Source organism: Gobio gobio, assembly GCF_949357685.1.
Source record: "Gobio gobio genome assembly, chromosome: 5".
In the NCBI taxonomy this organism is placed as follows: Eukaryota; Metazoa; Chordata; class Actinopteri; order Cypriniformes; family Gobionidae; genus Gobio; species Gobio gobio.
The window spans coordinates 21,338,174-21,365,425 of NC_137101.1; the positions used below are offsets into that span (position 1 = coordinate 21,338,174).

At 39.7% G+C, this 27,252-nt stretch overlaps 2 protein-coding genes across 3 annotated transcripts; both read left to right on the forward strand.

The window, feature by feature from the left end:
- The first annotated feature begins 5,645 nt into the window (after positions 1-5,645).
- On the forward strand, positions 5,646-25,347 carry LOC307126232 (myelin-associated glycoprotein-like). 2 transcript variants are annotated; one of them, XM_079816664.1, is made up of 8 exons: positions 5,646-5,721; positions 5,909-5,978; positions 6,408-6,764; positions 6,848-7,168; positions 7,261-7,548; positions 7,855-7,942; positions 10,416-10,434; positions 10,522-11,002. In XM_079816664.1, the coding sequence occupies exons 2-8, from the start codon at positions 5,933-5,935 to the stop codon at positions 10,618-10,620; spliced, it is 1,218 nt and encodes a 405-aa protein (XP_079672790.1). In that variant the 5' UTR covers positions 5,646-5,721; positions 5,909-5,932; the 3' UTR covers positions 10,621-11,002. The 2 variants fall into 2 exon arrangements, with proteins under 2 accessions (XP_079672790.1, XP_079672789.1); XM_079816663.1 differs by lacking the exons at positions 5,646-5,721; positions 7,855-7,942; positions 10,416-10,434; positions 10,522-11,002 and adding exons at positions 23,248-23,335; positions 24,345-24,411; positions 24,570-25,347 and having other exon boundaries at positions 5,915-5,978.
- On the forward strand, positions 13,603-23,056 carry LOC307127184 (sialic acid-binding Ig-like lectin 14; the record flags this gene model as incomplete). Its single annotated transcript, XM_079818292.1, has 6 exons — positions 13,603-13,913; positions 21,357-21,361; positions 21,786-22,151; positions 22,260-22,559; positions 22,652-22,939; positions 23,019-23,056. The coding sequence occupies 6 exons, from the start codon at positions 13,603-13,605 to the stop codon at positions 23,054-23,056; spliced, it is 1,308 nt and encodes a 435-aa protein (XP_079674418.1).
- Positions 25,348-27,252: the final 1,905 nt, after the last annotated feature.

Consider the following 27,252-nt stretch of genomic DNA (forward strand, 5'->3'; position numbering starts at 1 on the left):
TTCCATATATTGACACATATCTCTATTCCACGTTATATATGTTAAAATTATATATCTGACAAATCACTATCACTGACAAATGTCGTAGAGTCTTAGTATAGATTTTATGTATAAAACAAATTATATTTTTAATGTTACTTATTGTCAGGTGAGGCAAGGGATGAAGGACTCAGAAATCAAAAAATAAACAGTCAAAACACAAACAAACCCCTTCATGCTTGTAACTGGCCTGCCTTAGTTTTTTATACAATAAGAGAGCCTCATAAAAGGGGAATTCACTTTTGCCAATAGTTTGTGTTCAAAATAATTAAGAGTCTCAACGAGGGAGTAAAAATACAGGTGCTGGTCATATAATTAGAATATCGTCAAAAAGTTGATTTATTTCACTAATTCCATTCAAAAAGTGAAACTTGTATATTCATTCATTACACACAGACTGATATATTATAAATGTTTATTTCTTTTAATTTTGATGATTATAACTGACAACTAAAGAAAATCCCAAATATTTGAATATTAAAAATTAAAAATTTGAATATTACTTAAGACCAATACAAAGAAAGAATTTTTAGAAATCTTGGGCAACTGAAAAGTATGAACATGAAAAGTATGAGTCTGTACTGCACTCAATACTTAGTTGGGGCTCCTTTTTCCTGAATTACTGCAGCAATGTGGCATGGAGTCGATCAGTCTGTGGCACTGCTCAGGTGTTATGAGAGCCCAGGTTGCTCTGATAGTGGCCTTCAGCTCTTCTGCATTGTTGGGTCTGGCATATCGCATCTTCCTCTTCACAATACCCCATAGATTTTCTATGGGGTTAATGTCAGGCGAGTTTGCTGGCCAATTAAGAACAGGGATACCATGGTCCTTAAACCAGGTACTGGTTGCTTTGGCACTGTGTGCAGGTGCCAAGTCCTGTTGGAAAATGAAATCTGCATCTCCATAAAGTTGGTCAGCAGGGCTCTAAAACTTCCTGGTATACGGCTGCGTTGACCTTGGACCTCAGAAAACACAGTGGACCAACACCAGCAGATGACATGGCACCCCAAACCATCACTGACTGTGGAAACTTTACACTGGACCTCAAGCAAAGTGGATTGTGTGCCTCTCCTCTCTCCCTCCAGACTCTGGGACCCTGATTTCCAAAGGAAATGCAAAATTTACTTTCATCAGAGAACATAACTTTGGACCACTCAGCAGCAGTCCAGTCCTTTTTGTCTTCTGACGCTGTCTGTTGTTCAAGAGTGGCTTGACACAAGGAATGCGACAGCTGAAACCCATGTCTTGCATACGTCTGTGCATAGTGGTTCTTGAAGCACTGACTCCAGCTGCAGTCCACTCTTTGTGAATCTCCCCCACATTTTTGAATGGGTTTTGTTTCACAATCCTCTCCAGGGTGCGGTTATCCCTATTGTTTGTACACTTTTTTCTACCAGATCTTTTCCTTTCCTTCTCCTCTCTATTAATGTGATTGGTCACAGAGCTCTGTGAACAGCCAGCTTCTTTTGCAATTACCTTTTGTGTCTTGCCCTCCTAGTGCAAGGTGTCAATGGTCGTCTTTTGGACAACTGTTAAGTCAGCAGTCTTCCCCATGATTGTGTAGCCTGAAGAACTAGACTGAGAGACCATTTAAAAGCCTTTGCAGGTGTTTTGAGTTAATTAGCTGATTAGATTGTGGCACCCGGTGTCTTCAATATTGAACCATATCACAATATTCTAATTTTCTGAGATACTGAATTTGGGATTTTCCTTAGTTGTCAGTTATAATCATCAAAATTGAAAGAAATAAACATTTTAAATATATCAGTCTGTGTGTAATGAATGAATATAATATACAAGTGTCACTTTTTGAATGTAATTAGTGAAATAAATCAACTTTTTGATGATATTCTAATTATATGACCATAACCTGTAAATTGTATCTATTGTTGGGGAAAAATTTAATCACAGAAGATTTTATCTTCCAGACCTGTTTTCTCTTTTGTGTTTTAAATGAGTCAGATCAAAGAGGCCCCACCTGTGGAGGCCATACATTGTCCCTTTTATCTTTTATGGCTCTTGGAATTGGAGTTCCTGACTAGCATCTATGCGTTTGAATAGATATGCTGATTAGGAGTAGGTGATACTCTGTCTGTTGTTACAGATGAAGGACCATTGAGTTTCAGCTTCAGTGGGTTTCGCCAGATGTATGGGAAATTACTGAGGGGGTTATTTAGACATTGGGGGTATAAGAAGCTTGTGGCTTCTTTGTGTCTCCAGTTCACACTCAAGGTAGCCTCGAGCGGCTGCGTTTGACCGTGGCTCTTCCTTGCAAGGAAAATAAATCTTTATAAAGACAATTGGATTATGGTTTGTTTCTTATTAGTGATGTCAATTAATTAATTTTTGCCATTACATCATGCAGGTGTATGCTGTTTCCTGTTCTCTGTTATCCGTGTTTTCGTTTGTGTTTTTTTCATCAGTGTTACTTTGTTCCTGGTTTTTGATAATTTTTTTAAATTAAATTTCCCCTGCATTTGGATCCTACTTCTCTGCCTGCTGTCTGTGTTTTCTCAGTTCCGTGACAGATCGACCGACCCATTATGGATCCAGCGGGGGAATTAAAACACTTTCACCAGGGAGAGCTCAGCACAGAGAACTATGTTCTTGAGTTTATCAGGTTGGCTCGCCTAACAAGGATGGGCGAGGAGAGCCAGATGGCGATGTTCTGGAGGGGATTGGCTGAGCCACTCCGGTCATGGATGCCGTGGTGGGAACAGGACTGGACTTTTTTTGAGTGTTACGCTGCTCTGGCACTACAGCTATGCGGCTCAGCATTGGTGGCAGGGGTCACCAGGTCGGAGATCACGGGGGCCATGGCCTTCGTGGAGGAAGACTTTGAGGCAGTCCATAGGTACGGGAGACTGGCATCGAGTCTAGAGAACACTGCGCCGCTGTTATCCTGGCGGTGGGGATTTCAGCAGGGATGGACACTGCATCTGCGCCTTCAACCCGTGCCAAGAGCCCAGCCACGTCTCCTGTCTCCATCCAGAGCCCAGCCACGTCCCCTGTCTCCGACCAGAGCCCAGCCACGTCCCCTGTCTCCGACCAGAGCCCAGCCACGTCCCCTGTCACTGTCCAGAGCCCAGCCACGGCCCCTGTCTCTGTACAGAGCCCAGCGACGTTCCCTGTCTCCGACCAGCGTCCAGAGAGCGCTCCGGCCCGTGCGCAGGGCGCAGAGAGGGCTCCGGCCCGTGCGCAGGGCGCAGAGAGGGCTCCGGCCCGTGCGCAGCATCCCAACCCAGTGCTCTGCAGTTAGCACAAGCCCAGCGATCAGTCTGTATCCAAGCCCAGCGACCTGCTGTCAGCAAAAGCCAACTACTCATCTGTGTACGTCTGGGTCAGACTGGCCACCTGATCGGCCTGTGCCACCCAAGCCACCTGAACAGCCTTTGCCACCCAAGCCACCGGACCAGACTGTTCCACCTAGGCCATCCGATCCGCCCCAGGTCCCATCCCGCTTCCAGTGTCCGCTCCTGACCCTCCATCCCTCCCCCTGTTCCGCCGCCACTTCACCTCCCTCCATTACTGGTTCTGGGGGGAGTAATGTCACATTTGTGTCTTGCACTTGGGACTTTTATGTTGAAGTTTATTTGTGCCTAGGTTCTGTGTTCTTTTCCATGTCCTGTTCCTGGGGAGTTTTGTAGTTTTTCATGCCGATTAGTCTTCCCAGGTGTTTTCCATTTACCACTCCCCTTGTTATCTTGTTAATCTTGTTCCCCTTGTGTGTGTGTGTATATATACCCCAGTGCTTCAGTTGTTCTGTCGATCGTTGTTTGTTGTCATGCAGGTGTATGGTGTTTCCTGTTCTCTGATACCCGTGTTTTCTTTTGTGTTTCTGGTTTTGGATTATTTAATTTTTTTTATTAAATTTCCCCTACATTTGGATCCGTGTCACGTATGTTTTTACTAAGCAAGTCTGTTATTTGTGGGGTTTTTTGTATAAGAATAAACAGTTTTTATACTTTTTTTGATAGTCTACTGCAGTGCTTTTTACCATGATTCAGGCCTTAGTTTTCTGTTATTAAAGGCCCACTGAAGTGCCTTGGAACGCGCAGCATTATTCAATGTGTTGACGTAATTTCCCCTCAAAAGGCTCCAGCTGTTAGCAGCTCCTCCCCTTTTTTGAAACAGCCAATAGCGTTCCGTTATTACCACAGTTTGACTAGAGCCTTTCTGTTTTTTTTAAAGCCAGTTTCTTCCGAGTCTAACCGTTGGTGTTTATCATCATAATCTCCTCCATATCTCCTTGAAATACAGCTTCTGTGCAGCATTTAAATGGGTCCGATATGTTTTGTTGTCTGCGCTGACTCGCGCATATAATCTGCGCTGCGCTCTCGTGTCTCTAGTCAACGGTTCTGGTCTAGACTATGTGTGTGCGCTGCTGCGGTGCGCGTGAAACTATCGTGAACCCAGACTTCATTCGCCTCAATTGAATACATATGTACACTGTCTGAATCGTTACCTATCGCATATATAGTGCGCTATGTGCCGTTTACCATGTAGAAAATAGTAAATGCGTGAACAGCTGACCATTTTCAGACACAGTTCAGGGTCTATTTATAATGCAGGGGGCGGGTCTTCAGATTCTAGAGTGCATTTGATTGGACAGAAGATTTGACGAGAAGGTGAAGTCTGCGATGATGTAATCAAAATCTGTGATTCGCTTTAACGGAAGTGAGAGACTGTAAGTTTTGAATGCTTATATCTCCAAAATGCAAATTTTGTCATTATGGAACACACCAGCTTATTCATAACCTTAAGGCTAAGATAATCATACTAAAAGCTAAAACACTTTATTTTGATTTCAGTGGGCCTTTAAAGATGATAACCATAAATAAATGCTTATAAGAAGTCAATTATTTTTCAAAAGTCCATATATGGAGAAATGTCACAGCACAGTGTTGCATTTACTCATCTGAGCACCATATTTTAAATACTGTACATCTAAAATCAAAATGCTGAAAGAATGCTACTTTGTTGCAAACCATCCATGTTCAGTCAGCAGCGTGTGTGAATTCTGTCAATAAATCACCGGTACAGAGCAGTGATGTACAGTAGCAGATCTCAGGGAAAGTTGTATTGCAACAAGTGGAGACAGTTTGAAATCCAATCAGAACGGGGCATCTCTATGTCCTACTGACTCCAAACAGCAGAGCACTGAAAATTTTTCTTAGATCATCAATGCACTTTTTTCACCACTTTTTGAATTTTAAAAGGCTGCTGCTGATGAGTTAATATGGCAATGCAGATTCTTTAAATACCATTTCCCTTTTCTGCATAAATGTGATGTGATTACACTTTATCAGATGCTTTTGGTTCAAAGAAAAACTTAAGCTCTTCTTAGTAGGCCTATATGAATTCTGAGCAGGAAACTGATACAAGGTGTCACATTTATTTTTTAATACTGAAAATGACGGCAACTGAATAGGCATATGTGTTAAAGTTCAAAACATGTATAATCATTTTACTAAATTAATGATATGATCTTCCACTTTGTACAAGGAATAGTGAATCTGTGAATAGAATGTATGTGCCGATACAGGAAGTTGTTCTCTAGCTGTCAGTCTATATTATGCTCACACAACTCAGTTTTACACAGTCTCAAATCATCGGCAGACGCCACAATACAGAACTTGGTGTCCTTCTGCATTTAGGAAAACAAAATGTTTCTCATCTCTGGCAAGTCTTGAACTCTTATTCTTCTTTAGATGTTTCTTCAGAAGTGTTGTTCAGTTTATTGGACACTTACAGTGATTTCATAAATATCTGTTTGTTCAGTATAATTTACGAAAATGATCAGTTTATGATCAGGTTCAATTTATGATTTCTATGATGTGCAGATTTACTAATGTGTGTTTCCTCACAGGACTGGGTTTCTGTTAATGACGAGATGAATAAGGCAGATAAAATCATTATTTTCTCTTTTCTGTTACAAGGTGTGGTTTCCTTTCTCTTCTTCACATTTAGTTTTTAAACAACAAAAGTGTGACGTGCATGAGAGCGTGAATTCAAGTGCTAAACTATTATTCCGAAACTATGGTGCTTCATATAGTTTACTTACAAACACTTAAGAACATTTATCCAATGTTGAAAATCAGTTCTTTTCTCATGAAATATTTCTTTAAAAGAATATTATTACAATTTAGATTAAATTGCTGTTGAATATTTTATTTCACTGCTGCTGCGGTTCTGCTTATGTTTACCCTTTTTAACAATAATCGTAATGCAAATGAATGTTTTGTAATGGGTGAAAAAAATAATTTTGTAGCATTTTGTATAAAAACAGAAATGTGTTGGTGTGTCTGGATGCTTCAGTGTTTGTTTCTGCTTGTGTCTGAATGCTTTTCATCATGTGTGTGTTGTAGGTGTTTGCTGTAGAGATTTCAGCATCAGTCTGCCAGAGAAGATTAAAGCTCTCAGTGGATCCTGCGTGAACATAAAGTGCAGATTTGAGATTCACGATGAATATGACAAAAACCTCACTAAGAGTGCTAGAGGATGTTGGTATAAAAATGGGACTGAGCATGAGAAAATAGTTTTCAACTCTGCCATAAACTCAATTATTAAGGGAAACATAACTGGAAAATTACACAAGAAGAACTGTACCACCGTCTTTTATGATGTTAGATCAAATTACAGTAGTTTTTATTACTTTAGGATTGAGGGTGAAGGTGGATTGAAATGGACTTTTACTCAAAAACGTGTTCAGATAGAAGTTTATGGTAAGATTATTGTACATGACAAATTGTAAACATGTATGCCACATCGAAATGTCTACATATATCTACATATTTATTTGTTTCAGAGTCTCCCCCCAAACCCACAATGAAGCTGTATGAGGATAAACAGGAGGTGTTGGAGGATAAACAGGAAGTGTTGGAGGGGAGCTCTGTGAGTCTGCGCTGCTCTGCTGAGTCTCTCTGCTCCTCTCCTCCACCAACTCTCACATGGAGCTCCACTCCCAGAATCCCCCTCAGTGAGAGCAGCAGACAACTGGAGCTCATCTCTGATCTGAACTTCACTGCTACTCACCGTCACCACAGAGTCGCTTTCACCTGCACTATAACCTACCAGCTACAGGACAAGAACAAAACAGCACAGGACAACATCACATTACATGTTCAGTGTAGGATGTTTTTGTGGCATCAGTTCTTTTCTCTTCCATAAGACGCCCATAATTCTATATGTATCTCATCATTCTCTCTTTCTCTTTTTCAGATGCCCCTAAAATCTCTCCCTCGTCCAGCTGTGTCAGTGGGGATGTAACTGTGTGTTTCTGTGAGGTTGATGGGAATCCCTCTCCTGAACTGAGGTGGCATCTGTTTGGACGTCCTGTCACTAACTTTTCAAACCCGTTCATCAGTGAAGAGCGATTGAACAGCACAGGCTTGAGGAGCTCCATCACTCTTCATCAGTCACTCACACACACATTCACTCTGGAGTGTGTCGGCAACAACACTCATGGCAATGCAAGTCAACTGCTTCAACTGCCTCCCCCTGTTGACCGTGAGTTTCAGTTCTGTGATTCATCCCATAGAACACAAATTTCATCCCATCAATTCTCCATATTGCTTATCCTCTGCAGGGTTGTGGGAAATTGAGGATCTGTCAACTGATGATTAGTAAATGAAAAAAATCCGTAAGAGTATCAGTCATTAATGCTAATGCTAATCTCTCACTTTTCATATTGTTCCCATGCTCCTGCCATCATTGTTATTTTGTTGTTGAAAGATTACGATAAGACTCGCTAGCCCTTGTTTAATTGAATCAGTGATCAGTGTTTTTTCTAAACACTCCTTTATTCTTCTTTAGGTGTGAATCTTTCCTCTGTGATGACTGGAGTTGCTGTTGCAGCTGTGATGGTCATTATGTTCTGTGCCATTACATGCATCTGTGTACGGTACGTGAACTACACATATTAAGAACCATAGCAGAACAACAATAATACATTACTTAGAGAGAAGACAAGATGATCACAGAACAGACTCAATGTATGATAATGAGCTGATGGATTTTGCTGTATATAAACTCAGATGCTTTACTAACATGCAGATGAAAGTGATTTATTCAGTAATGTGGAGGAAAATACTTCATTCCAAGAACAGTAGCAACTATTGAAAATAATAATAACCAAAAATATACCAAAGGTTTACATAATGACTCCAGTAAAAAGTAATAACATGTTTCCTTACATTTTTAATAGACGTGAGGTTATACATCTTAATATAATACTTTTACTCTTTTTTAAGTAAAAGTTTTTTGTAATTTAGAAATATGATGTATTCAAATCATGCTATGTATGAGTTGAATTTTTACACAATATATGTTCAAACAAATTAATAGATCTAAGCAAAAAATATCAAACCAAGATGCATTTATTACAAAAATAGGACAAGCAAAACATTTCACAAAAATAAATGTAGCATTTAAATGATTAAAAATAGATATAGAATTCTAAATAAACACGAAACGTATTTTGACAGTACACTAAGTGTTAATGTGAAAGCAATACTCTGGTTCACACATCTACTAAAAACCACTCGACACTAGTTAAGCCAAAATAATATACAGTATACAGAAGTTAGCTCTGAGAAAAGCTCTTACATCATTTGGTTGCAGATGCCACTCGCTTTGTCATTTTGTATCTGCATTGCAATTGACATTTAGGCATTTTTAAGTTTGACTAAGTTGTCCAAAAAATTTGGGGGTCACTGCACAACACTGAAAAAAAAAAGTTGCAGCATGAAATTAAGTACAATCAACTTGGATGTTCAAGTCATTTCAACTTAAATTACGTTAAACTGACTTAAAAATGAGTCGTATCTAGTATAAATTATTTTAAAAAAGTTGCGTAACTTATTTTGTTACTTAGTTAAAACGATGTAAAACATATGTTGTCATAACTTATTGATCATATATTTTTTACAGTGAAGTTGATTCACTTGCCAGTAGGGCTGTAACGATTTGAACCAAAAATAACATTTTACCTCGATTACGATTAATGAATGATTATTTTGCTCTTTTTTTTTTTGCTTTCCTTTTTTTGCCCTCATAGTTCACTGATAAGGTTCGTGCTGTAAATATTTTCTACTATTAAAGGCGGGATATTTTTTTCTAATGAAAAAGTGCATATTTCTTTGTGATTTTTAAATACTTGAAGAAAACGGTTCACTTTCAGCAGTTATTGTCTATCTTGCAGATTTCTGTTTGTTGTACATCAGATACAAATAAATAAGCACAGTAGGCCTACATTACATTTATTTGAATGCATTAATAGAGTGATTGTGTGTGTGAATTAGTCACACCGTCTCTATTAATTATGAAGCTGTGGTTTGTACTTAGTTCAAAGGTTTTAAAATCTATGCTACTTTAGTTTAATCACAGCAGCGTTTACATTGAGTTTCTGCGCTCCTCTCTGCGCACGATCTTCACGCGATGTGCGAGCTACTGTCTGTGAGTGTTTGTGTGTATATCAGACGTTAGTTCAACATAATACACATCAGATGGTCTAAAATCGCTTCAATGTTCAAACTGGCAGCCTTAAAACACATACAAATTACAAAGCTTTGTGAGGACGCAAGTGAAAGTGATCTAGCGCGCGTTGTCTGAGACACAACGCGGCTCTCTGTGTCACAGAAAAAAGCTCATGAGCACTGAACGGAGAAGTTTTCCATAACGTTGTTCTTGAATAGTGCCCAATCGCTTTAATGTTCAAACTGGCAAGCCTTTAAACTCATTTAATTGACAAACTTCACAGTGATCTGGCTTCGGGGCTTGCGCGCGCCGTCTCTGTGTGTGTATCAGCGCATATAAGAACGGCGATTAACTTACGTGTATAAACTGTGTAAAACATGCAATTACCATAGTAATTCTGAGCATCTATAAACAAAGATAACTGCTCCTGCATCTTTTCGTGTGCCTGCAAACTGCACTTGATGTGACTGACAGGGCGGAGTCACGTGAAAACCGAAATAAACGACATGGGAAAATTACGTCAGTTAGAGTTCTAAATTTCGGTTTCGATTAGTTTTTGGTTAATCGTCCAGTCCTACTTGCCAGTCATATTTGACTTCTGATTTTGCTCCCTATAAAGCTAGCATGTAACTGATATTAAACATGAACATTTGTTTTGAGAAAAGAGAATACTTAACTTTTGGCAGTCGAGTTCAGATCCAGTTTTGCTTGGTTCGTTATAAAAATGTATATTGCATTTGAAATTTGAAACCGCCCCCATGCATGCAAACTAGAATTACACCACTAGACCATTATGGATGGCTCACAGTCTTATAGGAAGAGAGTCAGAACTTTAACAGGTGCCCAATCAAAGAAAAAAAAGGGTGCATAATTAGTAACATAATATCCTTTCTTTACAGATTGTCCACCAAGCAGAAGGTGAGTATTCCTTGTTATAAGGCCTAGATATAGTAAGTCATGATATAGGATCATGATGATGATGTTTGAGAGTGTTTTTGTTTTCAGGCTCAGAATGAGGCCGCAGACACATATGCTTCTCTTCAGCTCTCAGCTCCACCCTCTGAATATGAGACTTTGAACATTAAGAGAGGTGACACACAATAAACAACAAAAATACATTTTATCCCTTTCTTTGTTTTCTTCAGTCAGTTGTTCTTTCAGGATTTTATATAATGCATGTATTTCCACATGAAGACTCGTATAAAAACACATTGATCCTATGTCTGATACATTACAAAAGCATGAAGACCAAACCTCACTGGCAACAAATATGCATTTTCTTTTGTCATATTTTATGGAAATCTATTTAGTGGTTTAAAATAAACATTTATTTTCCCATTCATGCACATATGCCATTTGCTTGTCTGGAATTTTTTTTTTTTAGATGGCTTGATTTGATTTGCCTACTTTGCTGTAAAAGTATGTACTCTTTTTGTAAAGAAAAAGTGGTCCCACTTTATATTAAATGTATTTTACTGCAATGTATTAATCATTTGAATGAGTACTTATTGTGTTCATACAGTGCCTGTTTTTACATTGAACTTATATTTTAAAAAAATACCTGGGTGTAATTACAGTTGTAATTATGAATTTCTGTAATTACATCAGTTGAACCTTCTCTTACACATTAGCCCACCCTTAAACCCATAACACCCCTAACCTTACCCGTATCCCACCTCAATAGAGGAACAAGTGTTTTGCATTACAATATTAACGCAATAAGCAAATTATACCTATGTTTTGATGTAAGTAGTATTTAGGGACACCTAATATAAAGTTTCACAGAAAAAGCAGGCAAGCTTTGGGACATACCTGCACTACCACATCATAACTGTGTTCTGTTGCATATTTACGTGCTTTCTGTCATTGTAAACTGGCCTGAAAGTCATCCTGTAACAGTTAACATCTTCATATACACATTTCACATTTTATTGAATTAAATTTACACAACTCAATTAGAGAGAAAACAAGTAGCACATTGTTCTGCAAGTCAGGGCTCTCACCATCTGTCTCATATCTACCATGCTTAAATATCTTTTTATTTGTGTTGAACTAAATCCTCACCTAAAGTGCAATGGTTTGTGGGCAATATTAGTCATTAGACTGTGCACAGATTTCTACCTGGAATAGTGGACCATCCATTTGGTATGATTTCAGACACACTTATTCTAATCTCACATTCTATTTAAGAAAAGGAGAGATTACAAAAAATGTATATGTGTATGTATTCAAATTTTGATTTAATATAATATCTAATTTGTGTCTTTTTGTGAACTATAATATTGACTTTCTGACAAAAAAGCTGTACTTTCATGATTTTATATGCATATTTTCCATAGTTAATGCATTAGCTAACACACACTAACAGTGAGCAATATATGTTTAAAACCTTTATTAATCTTTGTTACTGTTAGTAAAGAAAAATCTAATTAATCATTGTTTGTTCATGTTAGTTCACAGTGCATTAACAAATGTTGACTAAAAACATATATGTAAATGTTGAAATGACCATCGACTAAGATTAATAAATGCTGAAGAAGTAGTGATGTTTGTTAAAGGAGCTGCATGTAGGACTGTGGCCAAAACTGGTACTGCAATCACTTTCAAATTACTGTTGAGCGGTGTATTCCCTCTCCCCCTCCCCTGACTCGAGGTTGCCAGCTAGGCTGCAGGATCCAGCAGGAACATAGGCTGCTAGGAGCTTTCAATGGCAAGTGACAAGGTTTTTCTTCTTTCTGTTAATTATGTTTATGCTTCAAGAGCGATGTTTTGTGAAGTAATTATGAATCGCAAAAATTTACTAATGGCGATTAGCCAAAACTAATCGTAAATATGAACGCTCGTATGTGACAGAACATTCCCACATGAAAAAATACTATATTAAAATTACAGCAAAGCTAAATAACATTAGCAATGGTCATACAGGTCAACTTGCAGCATGTTTTGTCCACTATATATGCGAAGAACGAATGAGGAATCATTTTTACCGAGGTAACGTTAGGCTACTGTCTCAAATACGTTTTCACATTGCAATAATAAGCGTGCTAATGTTGTTTTCCTCAGCGTCCCAGCATAATGACAGAGAAACGGGCTCTGATAATGCATTACTAATGTTAGCAATGACGACTCGCCGTTTTTATTTACCAAACAATTCCTTTATACCTTTTCAATTCAATGACCCACCTCCTCCATCTGCGCTAACCTAACGTTACTTTGCACGAACATGCATAACTTTGTTCGACTGTCATGAATATTTGAAAATGTCCATTTACATTAAGTACAAATTAGCCAAACATAGATGAACCTTACCTGTCCAGGAGAAAATTAGCAACGTTGGCATCAGTCTTCAAATTATTCTCCGTTTTCAGCCGTCTCCATCTTTCAAAGGCATCTCTTATACAAATCCTTGTTTTATTTCAGACACTGTCACAACGTTTTTCTGATTCATAACGAGGTTGTTTAGGTTTCGTAAAGTTAGACATTGTTTATCCAAAAAGTTTGTAGCTGCAGCTGTGGTAACTAGAGCAGAGCTGGCAACCCGAATGCAGAAACACTACTGACTTCGTGATTGGTAGACAGGTGGAGGGTGGCGCTTCAGGCCAAAACACAACATGACAACATCAACATCAGTTGAGGGCTGCAACTTCACTTTTAAAATGACAATATCTTGGCCGGACAACCGTTGTCAGTGATATAAGTATTTGAAATTAACATGATTTCTTAATGTCTAGTGACATATCAGGGCCATTTTATGATTAATTGAAATACATTTCTTACATACAGTTCCTTTAAGTAATGTTTTCTATTTACCACTCCCCTTGTTATCTTGTTAACCTTGTTCCTCTTGTGTGTGTATATATACCCCAGTTCTTCAGTTGTTCTCTGTCGGTTTTTGTTTGTTGTCATGCAGGTGTATGCTGTTTCCTGTTCTCTGTTATCCGTGTTTTCGTTTTTGTTTTTTTCATCAGTGTTACTTTGTTCCTGGTTTTTGATAATTTGTTTAAATTAAATTTCCCCTGCATTTGGATCCTACTTCTCTGCCTGCTGTCTGTGTTTTCTGTTCTGTGACAGATCGACCGACCCATTATGGATCCAGCGGGGGAATTAACACACTTTCACCAGGGAGAGCTCAGCACAGAGGACTATGTTCTTGAGTTTATCAGGTTGGCTCCCCTAACAAGGATGGGCGAGGAGAGCCAGATGGCGATGTTCTGGAGGGGATTGGCTGAGCCACTCCGGTCATGGATGCCGTGGTGGGAACAGGACTGGAATTTTTTTGAGTGTTACGCTGCTCTGGCACTACAGCTATGCGGCTCAGCATTGGTGGCAGGGGTCACCAGGTCGGAGATCACGGGGGCCATGGCCTTCGTGGAGGAAGACTTTGAGGCAGTCCATAGGTACGGGAGACTGGCATCGAGTCTAGAGGACACTGCGCCGCTGTTATCCTGGCGGTGGGGATTTCAGCAGGGATGGACACTGCATCTGCGCCTTCAACCCGTGCCCAGAGCCCAGCCACATCCCCTGTCTCCGTCCAGACCCCAGCCACGTCCCCTGTCTCCGACCAGAGCCCAGCCACGTCCCCTGTCTCCGTCCAGAGCCCAGCCACGTCCCCTGTCTCCATCCAGAGCCCAGCCACGTCCCCTGTCTCTGTCCAGAGCCCAGCCACGTCCCCTGTCTCCGTCCAGAGCCCAGCGACGTTCCCTGTCTCCGACCAGCATCCAGAGAGGGCTCCGGCCCGTGCGCAGGGCCCAGAGAGGGCTCCGGCCCGTGCGCAGAGCGCAGGGAGGGGGCTTCAGAGTGCTTCAGTTGTTCTGTCGATCGTTGTTTGTTGTCATGCAGGTGTATGCTGTTTCCTGTTCTCTGTTACCCGTGTTTTCTTTTGTGTTTCTGGTTTTGGATTATTATTTTTTTTAAATTAAATTTCCCCTACATTTGGATCCGTGTCACGTATGTTTTTACTAAGCAAGTCTGTTATTTGTGGGTTTTTTTGTATAAGAATAAACTGTTTTTATACTTTACTTCTGGTTTTTGATAGTCTACTGCAGTGCTTTTTACCATGATTCAGGCCTTGGAACGCGCAGCCTTATTCAATGTGTTGACGTAATTTCCCCTCAAAAGGCACCAGCTGTTAGCAGCTCCTCCTCTTTTTTGAAACAGCCAATAGCGTTCCGTTATTACCACAGTTTGACTAGAGCCTTTCTGTTTTTTTAAAGCCAGTTTCCTCTGAGTCTAACCGTTGGCGTTTATCATCATAATCTCCTCCATATCTCCTTGAAATAATTCAATTCAATTCAATTCAATTCAAATTTATTTGTATAGCGCTTTTCACAATACACATTGTTTCAAAGCAGCTTCACAGAAAGTGCATTTCATAAATGTACATTGAAAAATGTTAGAAAGAGAATGTTAAAGAAAAATGTTAGGATAAGTTAATCAATCATGTATTATTTTAGGCCATAACAACGCTGGCGTTGAGTCGTCTCTTCACAGGCGTCGAGTCGTCTCATCACAGGGGCATCTGAAGTCTCCATGAGAGGCTGGATACAAACTGGAGCTGATGAACTAGTTACCTCGGGACTAGTGTCCCGAGATAACAACAGAAAAGCAGATGGGAAATAATTAGCATAGCTGCTGTTCAGAATATTAATGCTGTTGGTGCGATTTAACTGTAGTATAAAACTTATTTATAATGTGAATGCTTGGCTAAAGAGATGCGTCTTTAATCTAGTTTTAAACTGGGACAGCGAGTCTGAACCTCGAACAATATCCGGAAGACTATTCCAGAGTTTAGGAGCTAAATGTGAAAATGCCCTCCCTCCTTTAGTGGACTTAGATATCCTAGGAATGACCAGAAGCCTAGAGTTTAGTGATCTTAAAGAGCGCGATGGATTGTAGGGCGATAAAAGATCAGTTAAATACACTGGAGCTAAACCATTTAGGGCTTTATAGGTCAGTAGCAATACTTTGTAATTGATACGGAACTTAATAGGTAACCAGTGTAGAGATGATAAAATTGGTGTTATATGATCATATTTTCTTGACCTAGTAAGAACTCTAGCAGCTGCGTTTTGGACTAACTGTAGCTTGTTTATCGATGATGCAGGACAACCAGCTAATAAAGCATTACAGTAATCTAGTCTCGAGGTCATGAATGCATGAACTAACTTTTCTGCATCAGAAATAGATAGAATGTTACGTAGCTTGGCAATGTTTCTAAGGTGGAAAAATGCCGTTCTTGTAACATATGAAATATGACTTTCGAAAGACAAGTTGCGGTCTAATATAACACCCAGGTCTCTTACTGTAGTGGATAAAGCGACAGGACATCCTTCCAAGTTAAAGTTGTATTGTGAGAGGTTTTGTGGGCAGTTTTTTGGACCAATAAGTAATACCTCCGTTTTATCTGAATTTAATAGCAGAAAATTACATGTCATCCAGTGTTTAATATCATCAACACACGCTGTCAGTTTAGATAATTTAGCGTTTTCATCTGGTCGTGATGAAATATATAATTGAGTGTCATCAGCATAACAGTGGAAATTAATTCCATGTTTTCTTATAATATTACCAAGTGGCAGCATATATATAGAGAATAGCAGAGGGCCTAACACGGATCCTTGCGGCACCCCATAGTCTACTGACGTCATCTTTGATTTTTCCCCATTTAGACAGACAAAATGGTAGCGGTCTGATAAATACGATCTAAACCAGTTTAATGCCTGTCCCTGAACACCAGTGTAATTTTGAAGTCGATCTAATAGTATTTTATGATCTATAGTATCGAACGCAGCACTAAGATCGAGTAGAACTAGTATTGAGATACAGCCTTGATCAGAAGCTAGAAGTAAATCATTTGTGATTTTAACGAGTGCGGTTTCTGTGCTATGATGCGGCCTGAATCCTGATTGAAATTTTTCATAGATATCATTTTCTTGCAAGAAAGAGGACAATTGAGCGGACACAACTTTTTCTAGTATTTTAGACATAAATGGAAGATTTGAAATTGGTCTGTAATTTGCTAGGTTATTATGATCTAATTGTGGCTTCTTAATGAGAGGTTTTATGACTGCCAACTTGAATATTCTTGGAACATGACCTAAAGATAAAGACGAGTTAATAATATTGAGAAGAGGCTCTTCCACTACAGGTAACAACTCTTTCAGTAGTTTAGTGGGTATTGGATCTAATAAACATGTTGTTGGTTTAGATGCAATGATAAGTTTATTTAGCTCTTCCTGTCCTATAGTTGTAAAGCGGTGTAGTAATTCTTGAGGGGCGATAATTGCGGTTGAATCATAAGACATCATTAATGATTGTACATTTACAATTTTGTTTCTGATGCTTTCTATTTTGTCAGCGAAGAAGTTCATAAAATCATTACTACTAAACTGTGACGGAATATTTTGCTCAGGCGATGCTTGTTTATTTGTTAGTCTAGCCACAGTGTTAAATAAAAACCTTGGATTATTTTGGTTATTTTCTATTAGTTTGCGGAGATGCTCAGCTCTGGCTGCTTTTAGGGCCTTTTTATAACGTGACATACTTTCTTTCCATGCGATTCTAAAGACCTCTAAATTAGTTTGTTTCCATTTACGCTCTAAGTTACGAGTTTCTCTCTTGATAACATGTGTAGCACTGTTGTACCATGGTGCTTTATTTTTCTCTCTAACCTTTTTCAATCTAATTGGTGCTACAATTTCTAATGTACTAGAGAAAATGGTGCTCATACTGCTAGTCATTTCCTCTAGTTCATCTGTTTGTTTGGGTTCACTTAGCAGCTGAGACAGATCCGGTAAGCTATTTGAGAATCTATCTATAGTGGTTGGAAGGATTGTTTTGCCTGGCCGATAACGTGGCGCAACATGACAGATTTCAGCAGTACGCAGTATGCAAGTTACCATGTAATGGTCAGTGACATCATCACTTTGTGGTATAATATCTATATCGGTTGGGTTGGTTCCATGTGATATAATTAAATCTAGTGTGTGATTAAGACGATGAGTGGGACCAGTGACGTTTTGCTTGACCCCAAAGGAATTTAATAGATCTGTAAACGCAGCCCCTAACGCGTCATTTGTGTTATCTACGTGTATGTTAAAATCTCCAACAATTAATGCTTTATCGACGTTGACCAATAGATCTGAGAGAAAGTCTGCAAACTCTTTTAGGAAATCAGCATAGGGCCCTGGAGGTCTATATACAGTAGCTAAGGCTAGAGATAATACAGATTTCTTTCTTACATCTAATAGCGTAACATTTAGCACTAGTACTTCAAATGAATTAAACCTGTGACCTGTTTTCTGGGTAACATTTAGAATATCTCTATAGATTGTTGCAACACCGCCGCCACGACCAATCAGACGGGGCTCATGCTTATAACAGTATCCTGGCGGAGTAGACTCATTAAGACCGAAATAATCATTTGGCTTAAGCCAGGTTTCAGTAAGGCAAAGTACATCGAAACTATTATCTGTGACCATTTCATTTACAATAACCGCCTTAGGTGTGAGCGATCTAATGTTTAGAAGACCTAGTTTTAGAAATTGTTTTTGTTCACTAATATTGCGATTTTCTGGTTTAATCACAATTCGATTTTTCCTAGATCCTACAGTAGATTTAATGTTTGACCTCACTAAACGAGGAATAGACACAGTTTCTATATAATGTTCTACATTGGTACTTATGTCAATTAAGTTAGTACAAAATTGGTTTTGTTCACTAATATTGAGATTTTCTGGTTTAATCACAATTAGATTTTTCCTAGATCCTACAGTAGATTTAATGTTTGACCTCACTAAACGAGGAATAGACACAGTTTCTATATAATGTTCTACATTGGTACTTATGTCAATTAAGTTAGGACAGCAAATACTGTTATTTGGACTTTGACTTACTAGTCATATGATGGTGGTGTGCAGCGCTCTGGAGATGTTGTCCGACAGAAGAGCCGCTCCGATTCTGCTGGGGTGAAGGCCATCAGGACGGAAGAGCCTAGGTCGCTCCCAAAACAGATTCCAATTATTTACAAAGAGCAGCTTCTGTTCATTACACCATGACATTAACCATTCATTTAGAGCAAATAATCTACTGAACTTTTCATGTCCTAGTCGGTACGTGGGAAGCGGTCCAGAAACGACGATCGTTGCTTCAGGCGATGTTCTGCGCACCGTCTCGATCAGGCTCCTGTAGTCCTTCTTCAGAACCTCCGTCTGCCGCAGCCTGGTGTCGTTCGTTCCCGCGTGCAGCACGACAGCTCCGATACGCTCGTCACCGTTCAGGATCTCGGGAACCTGCGCAGCGACATCGAGAACTCGAGCACCAGGAAAGCAGTGAGTGATAACCTTGCCTTTACCTGAGGTAGCGTGGACATGCCGGACGATGGAAGTACCGATGACCACAGCGTCGCGTTCCGTCTCGCGAAGAGGGGAGAAGCGGTTCCGGGTGGAGATCTCGAAGACCGGGAGGGGCGGAGAGGTCCTAGCTCTGGTCCTGGCTCGCGTCTTCCGCTGTGGAAACACCCAGGGTCCATGGCGCTGTGTCGGTGCCGGAGTGAACGAAGCCAGGGATGATGATCGCGTCCTGGGTGCTTGGGTCCTGTGCAGAGAAACACGCGGAGTAGACGAGGTCGGAGTCAAAATGTTAGTATCCACTGACTTGTGCGCATCGGCGCGTGATGTTTCAAGCGCCGTTCGCCGCTCTCTCAGCACAGCTTGTCTGTCTAGAAGGCCGCGAATCTGCCTCGCCAACGACTGCAACTCCAACTGCACCGAATGCAGCTCGAACGTGTCCTCGCCTGCACTCAAAGGTAACATTAGACACATATCCGAGTTATTCGCCATTGTAGCAGAAGTGCTACGATGGCGAATTGTAGCTATCAGTGTTTACCGGGTGTAACGTTAAACAAGTTACCACGCGTGCAAGGCTAGCGGGCTACGGCTAGTAGCGGAAGTTCGGATATAAGTAGCGATATCAAAGCAATCCGATTGTTTTTTATAGAGAATCGTATCAGAGATATGTTCACACGCTGTAAATAATAGAAAGTATTCTTTTGTAAGCGAGTATTAAGGAGAAAATCAAGGATTATGAATCAATTTGACGGAGCTCAAACACAAACAACGCGCTCACAACGCGCTCAAAATACAGCTTCTGTGCCGCATTTAAATGGGTCCGATATGTTTTGTTGTCTGCGCTGACTCGCGCATATAATCTGCGCTGCGCTCTCGTGTCTCTAGTCAACGGTTCTGGTCTAGACTATGTGTGTGCGCTGCTGCGGTGCGCGTGAAACTATCGTGAACCCAGACTTCATTCGCCTCAATTGAATACATATGTACACTGTCTGAATCGTTACCTATCGCATATATAGTGCGCTATGTGCCGTTTACCATGTAGAAAATAGTAAATGCGTGAACAGCTGACCATTTTCAGACACAGTTCAGGGTCTATTTATAATGCAGGGGGCGGGACTTCAGATTCTAGAGTGCATTTGATTGGACAGAAGATTTGACGAGAAGGTGAAGTCTGCGATGATGTAATCAAAATCTGTGATTCGCTTTAACGGAAGTGAGAGACTGTAAGTTTTGAATGCTTATATCTCCTAAATGCAAATTTTGTCATTATGGAACACAACACACCCGCTAATTCATAACCTTAATGCTAAGATAATCATACTAAAAGCTAAAACACTTTATTTTGATTTCAGTGGGCCTTTAAAGATGATAACCATAAATAAATGCTTATAAGAAGTCAATTATTTTTCAAAAGTCCATATATGGAGAAATGTCACAGCACAGTGTTGCATTTACTCATCTGAGCACCATATTTTAAATACTGTACATCTAAAATCAAAATGCTGAAAGAATGCTACTTTGTTGCAAACCATCCATGTTCAGTCACCAGCGTGTGTGAATTCTGTCATTAAATCACCGGTACAGAGCAGTGATGTACAGTAGCAGATCTCAGGAAAAGTTGTATTGCAACAAGTGGAGACAGTTTGAAATCCAATCAGAACGGGGCATCTCTATGTCCTACTGACTCCAAACAGCAGAGCACTGAACATTTTTCTTAGATCATCAAATTCACCAATGCACTTTTTTCACCACTTTTTGAATTTTAAAAGGCTGCTGCTGATGAGTTAATATGGCAATGCAGATTCTTTAAATGCCATTTCCCTTTTCTGCATAAATGTGATGTGATTACACTTTATCAGATGCTTTTGGTTCAAAGAAAAACTTAAGCTCTTCTTAGTAGGCCTATATGAATTCTGAGCAGGAAACTGATGCAAGGTGTCACATTTATTTTTTAATACTGAAAATGACGGCAACTGAATAGGCATATGTGTTAAAGTTCAAAACATGTATAATCATTTTACTAAATTAATGATATGATCTTCCACTTTGTACAAGGAATAGTGAATCTGTGAATAGAATGTATGTGCCGATACAGGAAGTTGTTCTCTAGCTGTCAGTCTATATTATGCTCACACAACTCAGTTTTACACAGTCTCAAATCATCGGCAGACGCCACAATACAGAACTTGGTGTCCTTCTGCATTTAGGAAAAAAACAATTTTTTTTCTCACCTCTGGCAAGTCTTGAACTCTTATTCTTCTTTAGATGTTTCTTCAGAAGTGTTGTTCAGTTTATTGGACACTTACAGTGATTTCATAAATATCTGTTTGTTCAGTATAATTTACGAAAATGATCAGTTTATGATCAGGTTCAATTTATGATTTCTATGATGTGCAGATTTACTAATGTGTGTTTCCTCACAGGACTGGGTTTCTGTTAATGACGAGATGAATAAGGCAGATAAAATCATTATTTTCTCTTTTCTGTTACAAGGTGTGGTTTCCTTTCTCTTCTTCACATTTAGTTTTTAAACAACAAAAGTGTGACGTGAATGAGAGCGTGAATTCAAGTGCTAAACTATTATTCCGAAACTATGGTGCTTCATATAGTTTACTTACAAACACTTAAGAACATTTATCCAATGTTGAAAATCAGTTCTTTTCTCAAGAAATATTTCTTTAAAAGAATATTATTACAATTTAGATTAAATTGCTGTTGAATATTTTATTTCACTGCTGCTGCGGTTCTGCTTATGTTTACCCTTTTTAACAATAATCGTAATGCAAATGAATGTTTTGTAATGGGTGAAAAAAATAATTTTGTAGCATTTTGTATAAAAACAGAAATGTGTTGGTGTGTCTGAATGCTTCGGTGTTTGTTTCTGCTTGTGTCTGAATGCTTTTCATCGTGTGTGTGTTGTAGGTGTTTGCTGTAGAGATTTCAGCATCAGTCTGCCAGAGAAGATTAAAGCTCTCAGTGGATCCTGCGTGATCATAAAGTGCAGATTTGAGATTAAGGATGAATATGACAAAAACCTCACTAAGAGTGCAAGAGGATGTTGGCTCAAAAATGGGACTAGTTTAGAAAAAAATTTAGTGTTTAACTCCAGCTCTCCCAAGAATAATGACTTAAAAGGGGAAATAACTGGAAAACTACATGAGAAGAACTGCACCACTATCTTTTATGATGTTAGTTCAAATCACAATGGTGACTATTTCTTCAGGATTGAAGGTAGTGGTGGTCTGAAATACACCTATACAGGAAACAGCTCCACTATAAATGTCATTGGTGAGTGATTTGAGCCTTTTATTAATAAATGAATGTGTTAAATGAATATTTTAAATGTATTTGTCATGCCATCATTGTCACTTAATCTTGACCTTATGTGTCTTTCAGAGTCTCCCCCCAAACCCACAGTGAAGCTGTATGAGGATGAAGAGGAGGTGTTGGAGGGGAGCTCTGTGAGTCTGCGCTGCTCTGCTGAGTCTCTCTGCTCCTCTCCTCCACCAACTCTCACATGGAGCTCCACTCCCAGAATCCCCCTCAGTGAGAGCAGCAGACAACAGGAGCTCATCTCTGATCTGAACTTCACTGCTACGCACCGTCACCACAGAGTCACTTTCACCTGCACTATAACCTACCAGCTACAGGACAAGAACAAAACAGCACAGGACAACATCACATTACATGTTCAGTGTAGGATGTTTTTGTGGCATCAGTTCTTTTCTCTTCCATAAGACGCCCATAATTCTATATGTATCTCATCATTCTCTCTTTCTCTTTTTCAGATGCCCCTAAAATCTCTCCCTCGTCCAGCTGTGTCAGTGGGGATGTAACTGTGTGTTTCTGTGAGGTTGATGGGAATCCCTCTCCTGAACTGAGGTGGCATATGTCTGGACGTCCTGTCACTAACTTTTCAAACCCGTTCATCAGTGAAGAGCGATTGAACAGCACAGGCTTGAGGAGCTCCATCACTCTTCATCAGTCACTCACACACACATTCACTCTGGAGTGTGTCGGCAACAACACTCATGGCAATGCAAGTCAACTGCTTCAAATGCCTCCCCCTGTTGACCGTGAGTTTCAGTTCTGTGATTCATCCCATAGAACACAAATTTCATCCCGTCAATTCTCCATATTGCTTATCCTCTGCAGGGTTGTGGGAAATTGAGGATCTGTCAACTGATGATTAGTAAATGAAAAAAATCCGTAACAGTATCAGTCATTAATGCTAATGCTAATCTTTCACTTTTCATATTGTTCCCATGCTCCTGCCATCATTGTTATTTTTTGTTGAAAAATTACGATATGACTCGCTAGCCCTTGTTTAATTGAATCAGTGAACCGTCAGTGGTTTTCCAAACACTCCTTTATTCTTCTTTAGGTGTGAATCTTTCCTCTGTGATGTCTGGAGTTGCTGTTGCAGCTGTGCTGGTCATTATGTTCTGTGCCGTTACATTTATCTGTGTACGGTAGGTGAACGACTCATGCGTTATTAAGAACCTTAGCAGAGCAACAATAATACAGTAAGTTACTTGGAGAGAAGAAAAGATAATGATCACAGAACAGACTCAATATGCTGTATGATAATGAGCTGATGGGTTTTGTCATATGCTCAAAAACTTTTCTGACATATGGTGCAGATGAAAGTTATTTATTCATATATGTGGATGGAAATATTTAAATACAACTTTGTTCCAAGAACAGTAGCAACTACTAGTAATGAAAAATCTTAATACTAAAAGTTTATGTATGACTCTAAAAATGTAATTTGAAAATGTGATTAAACTTATGAGCACTTTCTGCTCTTCAAAAATATCAACATGTATTTTAATTTCGAAATTACAACATGTTTATCATAGAAGTGATGTATTCAAATCATGGTATGAATTGCATTTTTACATAATGCGTGCTTAATGGATCGAAGCTAAAAATATAAGTATGAATGTGGTTGCATTATATAACAAAATATCAAACCAAGAGGCATTTATACAACCCAGATATACAATTCACAATGATCACAAAACATATTTTGACACTATACATATGAAACGTACTAATATGATGAAGGACACTATGATTACTTCACACATCCACTAAAACCACTTTGGAACAAATAAAGCACAGAATAGAGAAGTTAGTTTTGAGAAATGCTCTCACATCATTTGTTTTCTGATGCCACTTGCTTTGTCATTTTGTACCTGCAATGTAATGGACATTCCAACCCGATCTCATGGCAATTCGTACGTATTTTACGAGGTCGCTAATTCACATGAATTTGTACGAATTACCTACCCCTTGCCTAAACCTACCCGTCACTGGGGTTTACGAATTCTTGCGAATTAGCCACCTCGTAAAATAAGTACGAATTGGTCGTGAGATAGCATTGGACATTTTTTATTTTTAAGTGTGAAGGTGTTTAAACACTTTTTGGGGTAATTAGTATAGAACTGATATTAAACATGAACCCATGCTTTTCAGAAAAAAGAGTATAAAACTCCTGCAGACTAGAAGAGAAGGTGCTACAAGAAGCATTTCAACCAGTGATGTGAGTTACAAATGACACACAAAATCACACAAACGATTTATTCACTACACAAAAATCTAAAGTTGTAAGTAAACGTAAATAACCTTTTTACCAACTAAATAAAGTACACAGACACATTAGAGCTTTAAATCACTGATTCAACCCTGTCAATCTTTTAGGCCGTTCCACACGAGAATGAAGCGGAGTCTGTTTATGCCAATGATGTCAAGATGTCTTCTGCTGGAACTGCCACAGAAAATCCAGAATCCCCCATTTATTCGTCCATTGACTTCAAAAATTGTACACCAGAGTCACGAGAGTTCAAAGGCGTTTCCTCACTTCATGCTGACTACGCTGTGGTCCAACGTTGTTCTGGAAGTGTGGCAAGGGTAGAGAGCTCAGCGGGCGAGTCTTCAAGAGCAAAAGAGGCTCAGGTGATTGTAAAAGCAGATGTGGTTACTAAACAAACAGAGTCAAAGGATTCAGAGGAAGAGCTGTTTGTAGACTCCTCTCAGCTTTACGCAACTGTTAAACATCGTAACCCATAGATAACTTCAGCAGGGGTTTGTTTTTTGGATGGCAAAACAACAATTTAGTTATGGAAATGGCATTTTAGTGTTAGGAATATATAATCAATTAGTATAACGACATTACAATGGTAATGCCACCAAACTTGTTAGGGCTATTTTTCTTGTCTCATTGATTGTTTTATATATCATGGACTATTTTTTCTCGGCAGAAGTTTTAAGATAATGTATGTAAGATTTAGCTTTTAATAATTCATAATTTGAACTTAAATCAGTATTGCATGTCCATGTTTTTATTATTTATGTGGCTGACTGGCTGACTTGATCCTTTGCATATTGTATTCTCTTTCTACAGTCAAACATTGTACATATTCAGAGAGAAGTTTGATGAAAACCTTTAAAAATAAATAAATAAATAAAACATTTTCAGTAGACGAGTCACTTTCAAATCAATGTAAATTATTACATTCTATGTAACTGCAAAAAACATATTGCAAAAAATAAAGGGGGGAAAAATGGTCTAATCGTTGCTAGATAAATTTTAATTTTCCTAAATATTTTTGAGTGATTACCTCTATGTATTGATATTGCAAAATTGTGGAGCCATGAAACTCAAGTCCAAATGTTATAATCAATATCGATCACAGATCCACTTTTGGGGGCAATTTATAGTGAGAATGATTCGATTCTCAGCGTGAATGTTGTAGCGTCTTAGGGTTACATATTATTAAATTAAATTTAGCTCAATAGGGAATTATGGGTATTAATATTTAGGGATTTATGATTAATCATAACGGGTTATAATCTAATCATAAATCTCCAAAATCACCCAAAAAGGGGAATACCTAACCTAGGTATTTATGCAATATATAATATATCTGGTTAACAACAATTTATAGCAATTATAAATAATCACAGAATAACCTCTAGGGAGTTGATTCAAAATTCCTCTCCGTTCCGTTTAACGAACGAGCAGTAATCCTTTATCCACTCACAAGGTCTATGCTTCCTACCCAATTTTCGGGAAGTTTATCCCTCTGGCCACAAAGGACAAACTTTCCGAGTTATGGTATTAATTAAAGCATTCAATGATGCTTAAAAGAGCTCGTAGCTTAGATCTGACATTAAAGGGACTTGTGTTTTGTGAGCAACAACAATGACAATCAAAACGTGGATACCATGGTTCCCTTTCAGTTGGTCACGTTCGACGTACGTCGGAACTGACCGACGAATTGGGATGTGGCTTCAGAGACCAGTCTACTTCGAGTGTATTAGAAACTAGCCAATTGTATTGGCATGCGGTCCACGCACCGCCCCGCACCGCGGGTATAAACACGGAAGTGGAGTACCGCATATTGCTTTTTTAACTTCGGAGCCGAACGGTTTGCTGTATCAAGCTGTTTCTGCGAAGAGTGTTTAAACGAGTCTCGAGGAGGATCGCTCTCTTACCTGGGTGCTGGTGTGACGGCGCGAGTCAGCGAGCGGCCGCTGCAACATACACTTGTTCCTGTGTTGGTTGGCTGAGCGTTTCCGTTCTTGAGTGCTCACATGCAGGCTTGCAATCGGACTGCTGTGAGCCGCGGTCATCTCCCTGAGCGCTTCAGCACTTCTAAAAGAGCATTTCCTTCTAAAAAGAGCAACACGGTTTGACCCTGCGTCTTTTTCAAGATGTCATTCAAACCGTGTGTTTCTGGATGCGGTTGTTTCCTGTCCTCATTTGACGGCCACGATCTCTCTCGCATATAAACATGTGAGATTGCGTTCGTGGGTGATCCGCGTTCTCCCAGGAGAACGTGGTCACGTCGGCGCGTTGTTCGGGCTCGAGGGTTCAGCGCACCGTGTGCCGTCTGGCGCCGGCTGACAGCGGGGGTTGCCACGGCAACCCAGCACGTCACTCGGTCCTCTGGTGCGCGGTCGAGACTGTGATACCTCAAACGGGGTTGAGTCCCATTGCTTATTCCCCGATCTAGTTCCTTTTCTGGTGCACCGGAAAAGGTCTACTTTGGCTAATAAGTCTTGGTGGCCTGAGGATTATAGTGGGGCTTCCCCGCCGGGTACATTCCCCGTGGGCCCCCACTCCTCTATCGCATCACAAGCATGCTGAGACTTTGTTTGTGGGTGGTTCATGTTCCCTTATGAGAACATGACCACGTCGGCGCTTTGTTCACCGTGCCTCTTCTTGGAGGCTTGAGTGTTCAGCGCGCCATGTGCCGTCAAGTCGGACGGCCACGCTCATTGTCTCACATGCCTGCTGGTAGCTTACGGATGGGATTGCTGGTCCTTTTTTGAAAAAAGGGGGGACCTAGCGTTTCATTTGGGGCTCTGGCGGAGGACA

What these genes read in the sequence shown, in the direction of transcription:
- LOC307126232 (XM_079816663.1), top strand. Translation starts at nt 5,933, where the DNA reads ATGAATAAGGCAGATAAAATCATTATTTTCTCTTTTCTGTTACAAG. An exon ending in TTTCTCTTTTCTGTTACAAG is followed by an intron (nt 5,979 to 6,407) that starts GTGTGGTTTCCT and finishes TGTGTGTTGTAG; the next exon opens with GTGTTTGCTGTAGAGATTTC. An exon ending in CATCACATTACATGTTCAGT is followed by an intron (nt 7,169 to 7,260) that starts GTAGGATGTTTT and finishes TCTCTTTTTCAG; the next exon opens with ATGCCCCTAAAATCTCTCCC.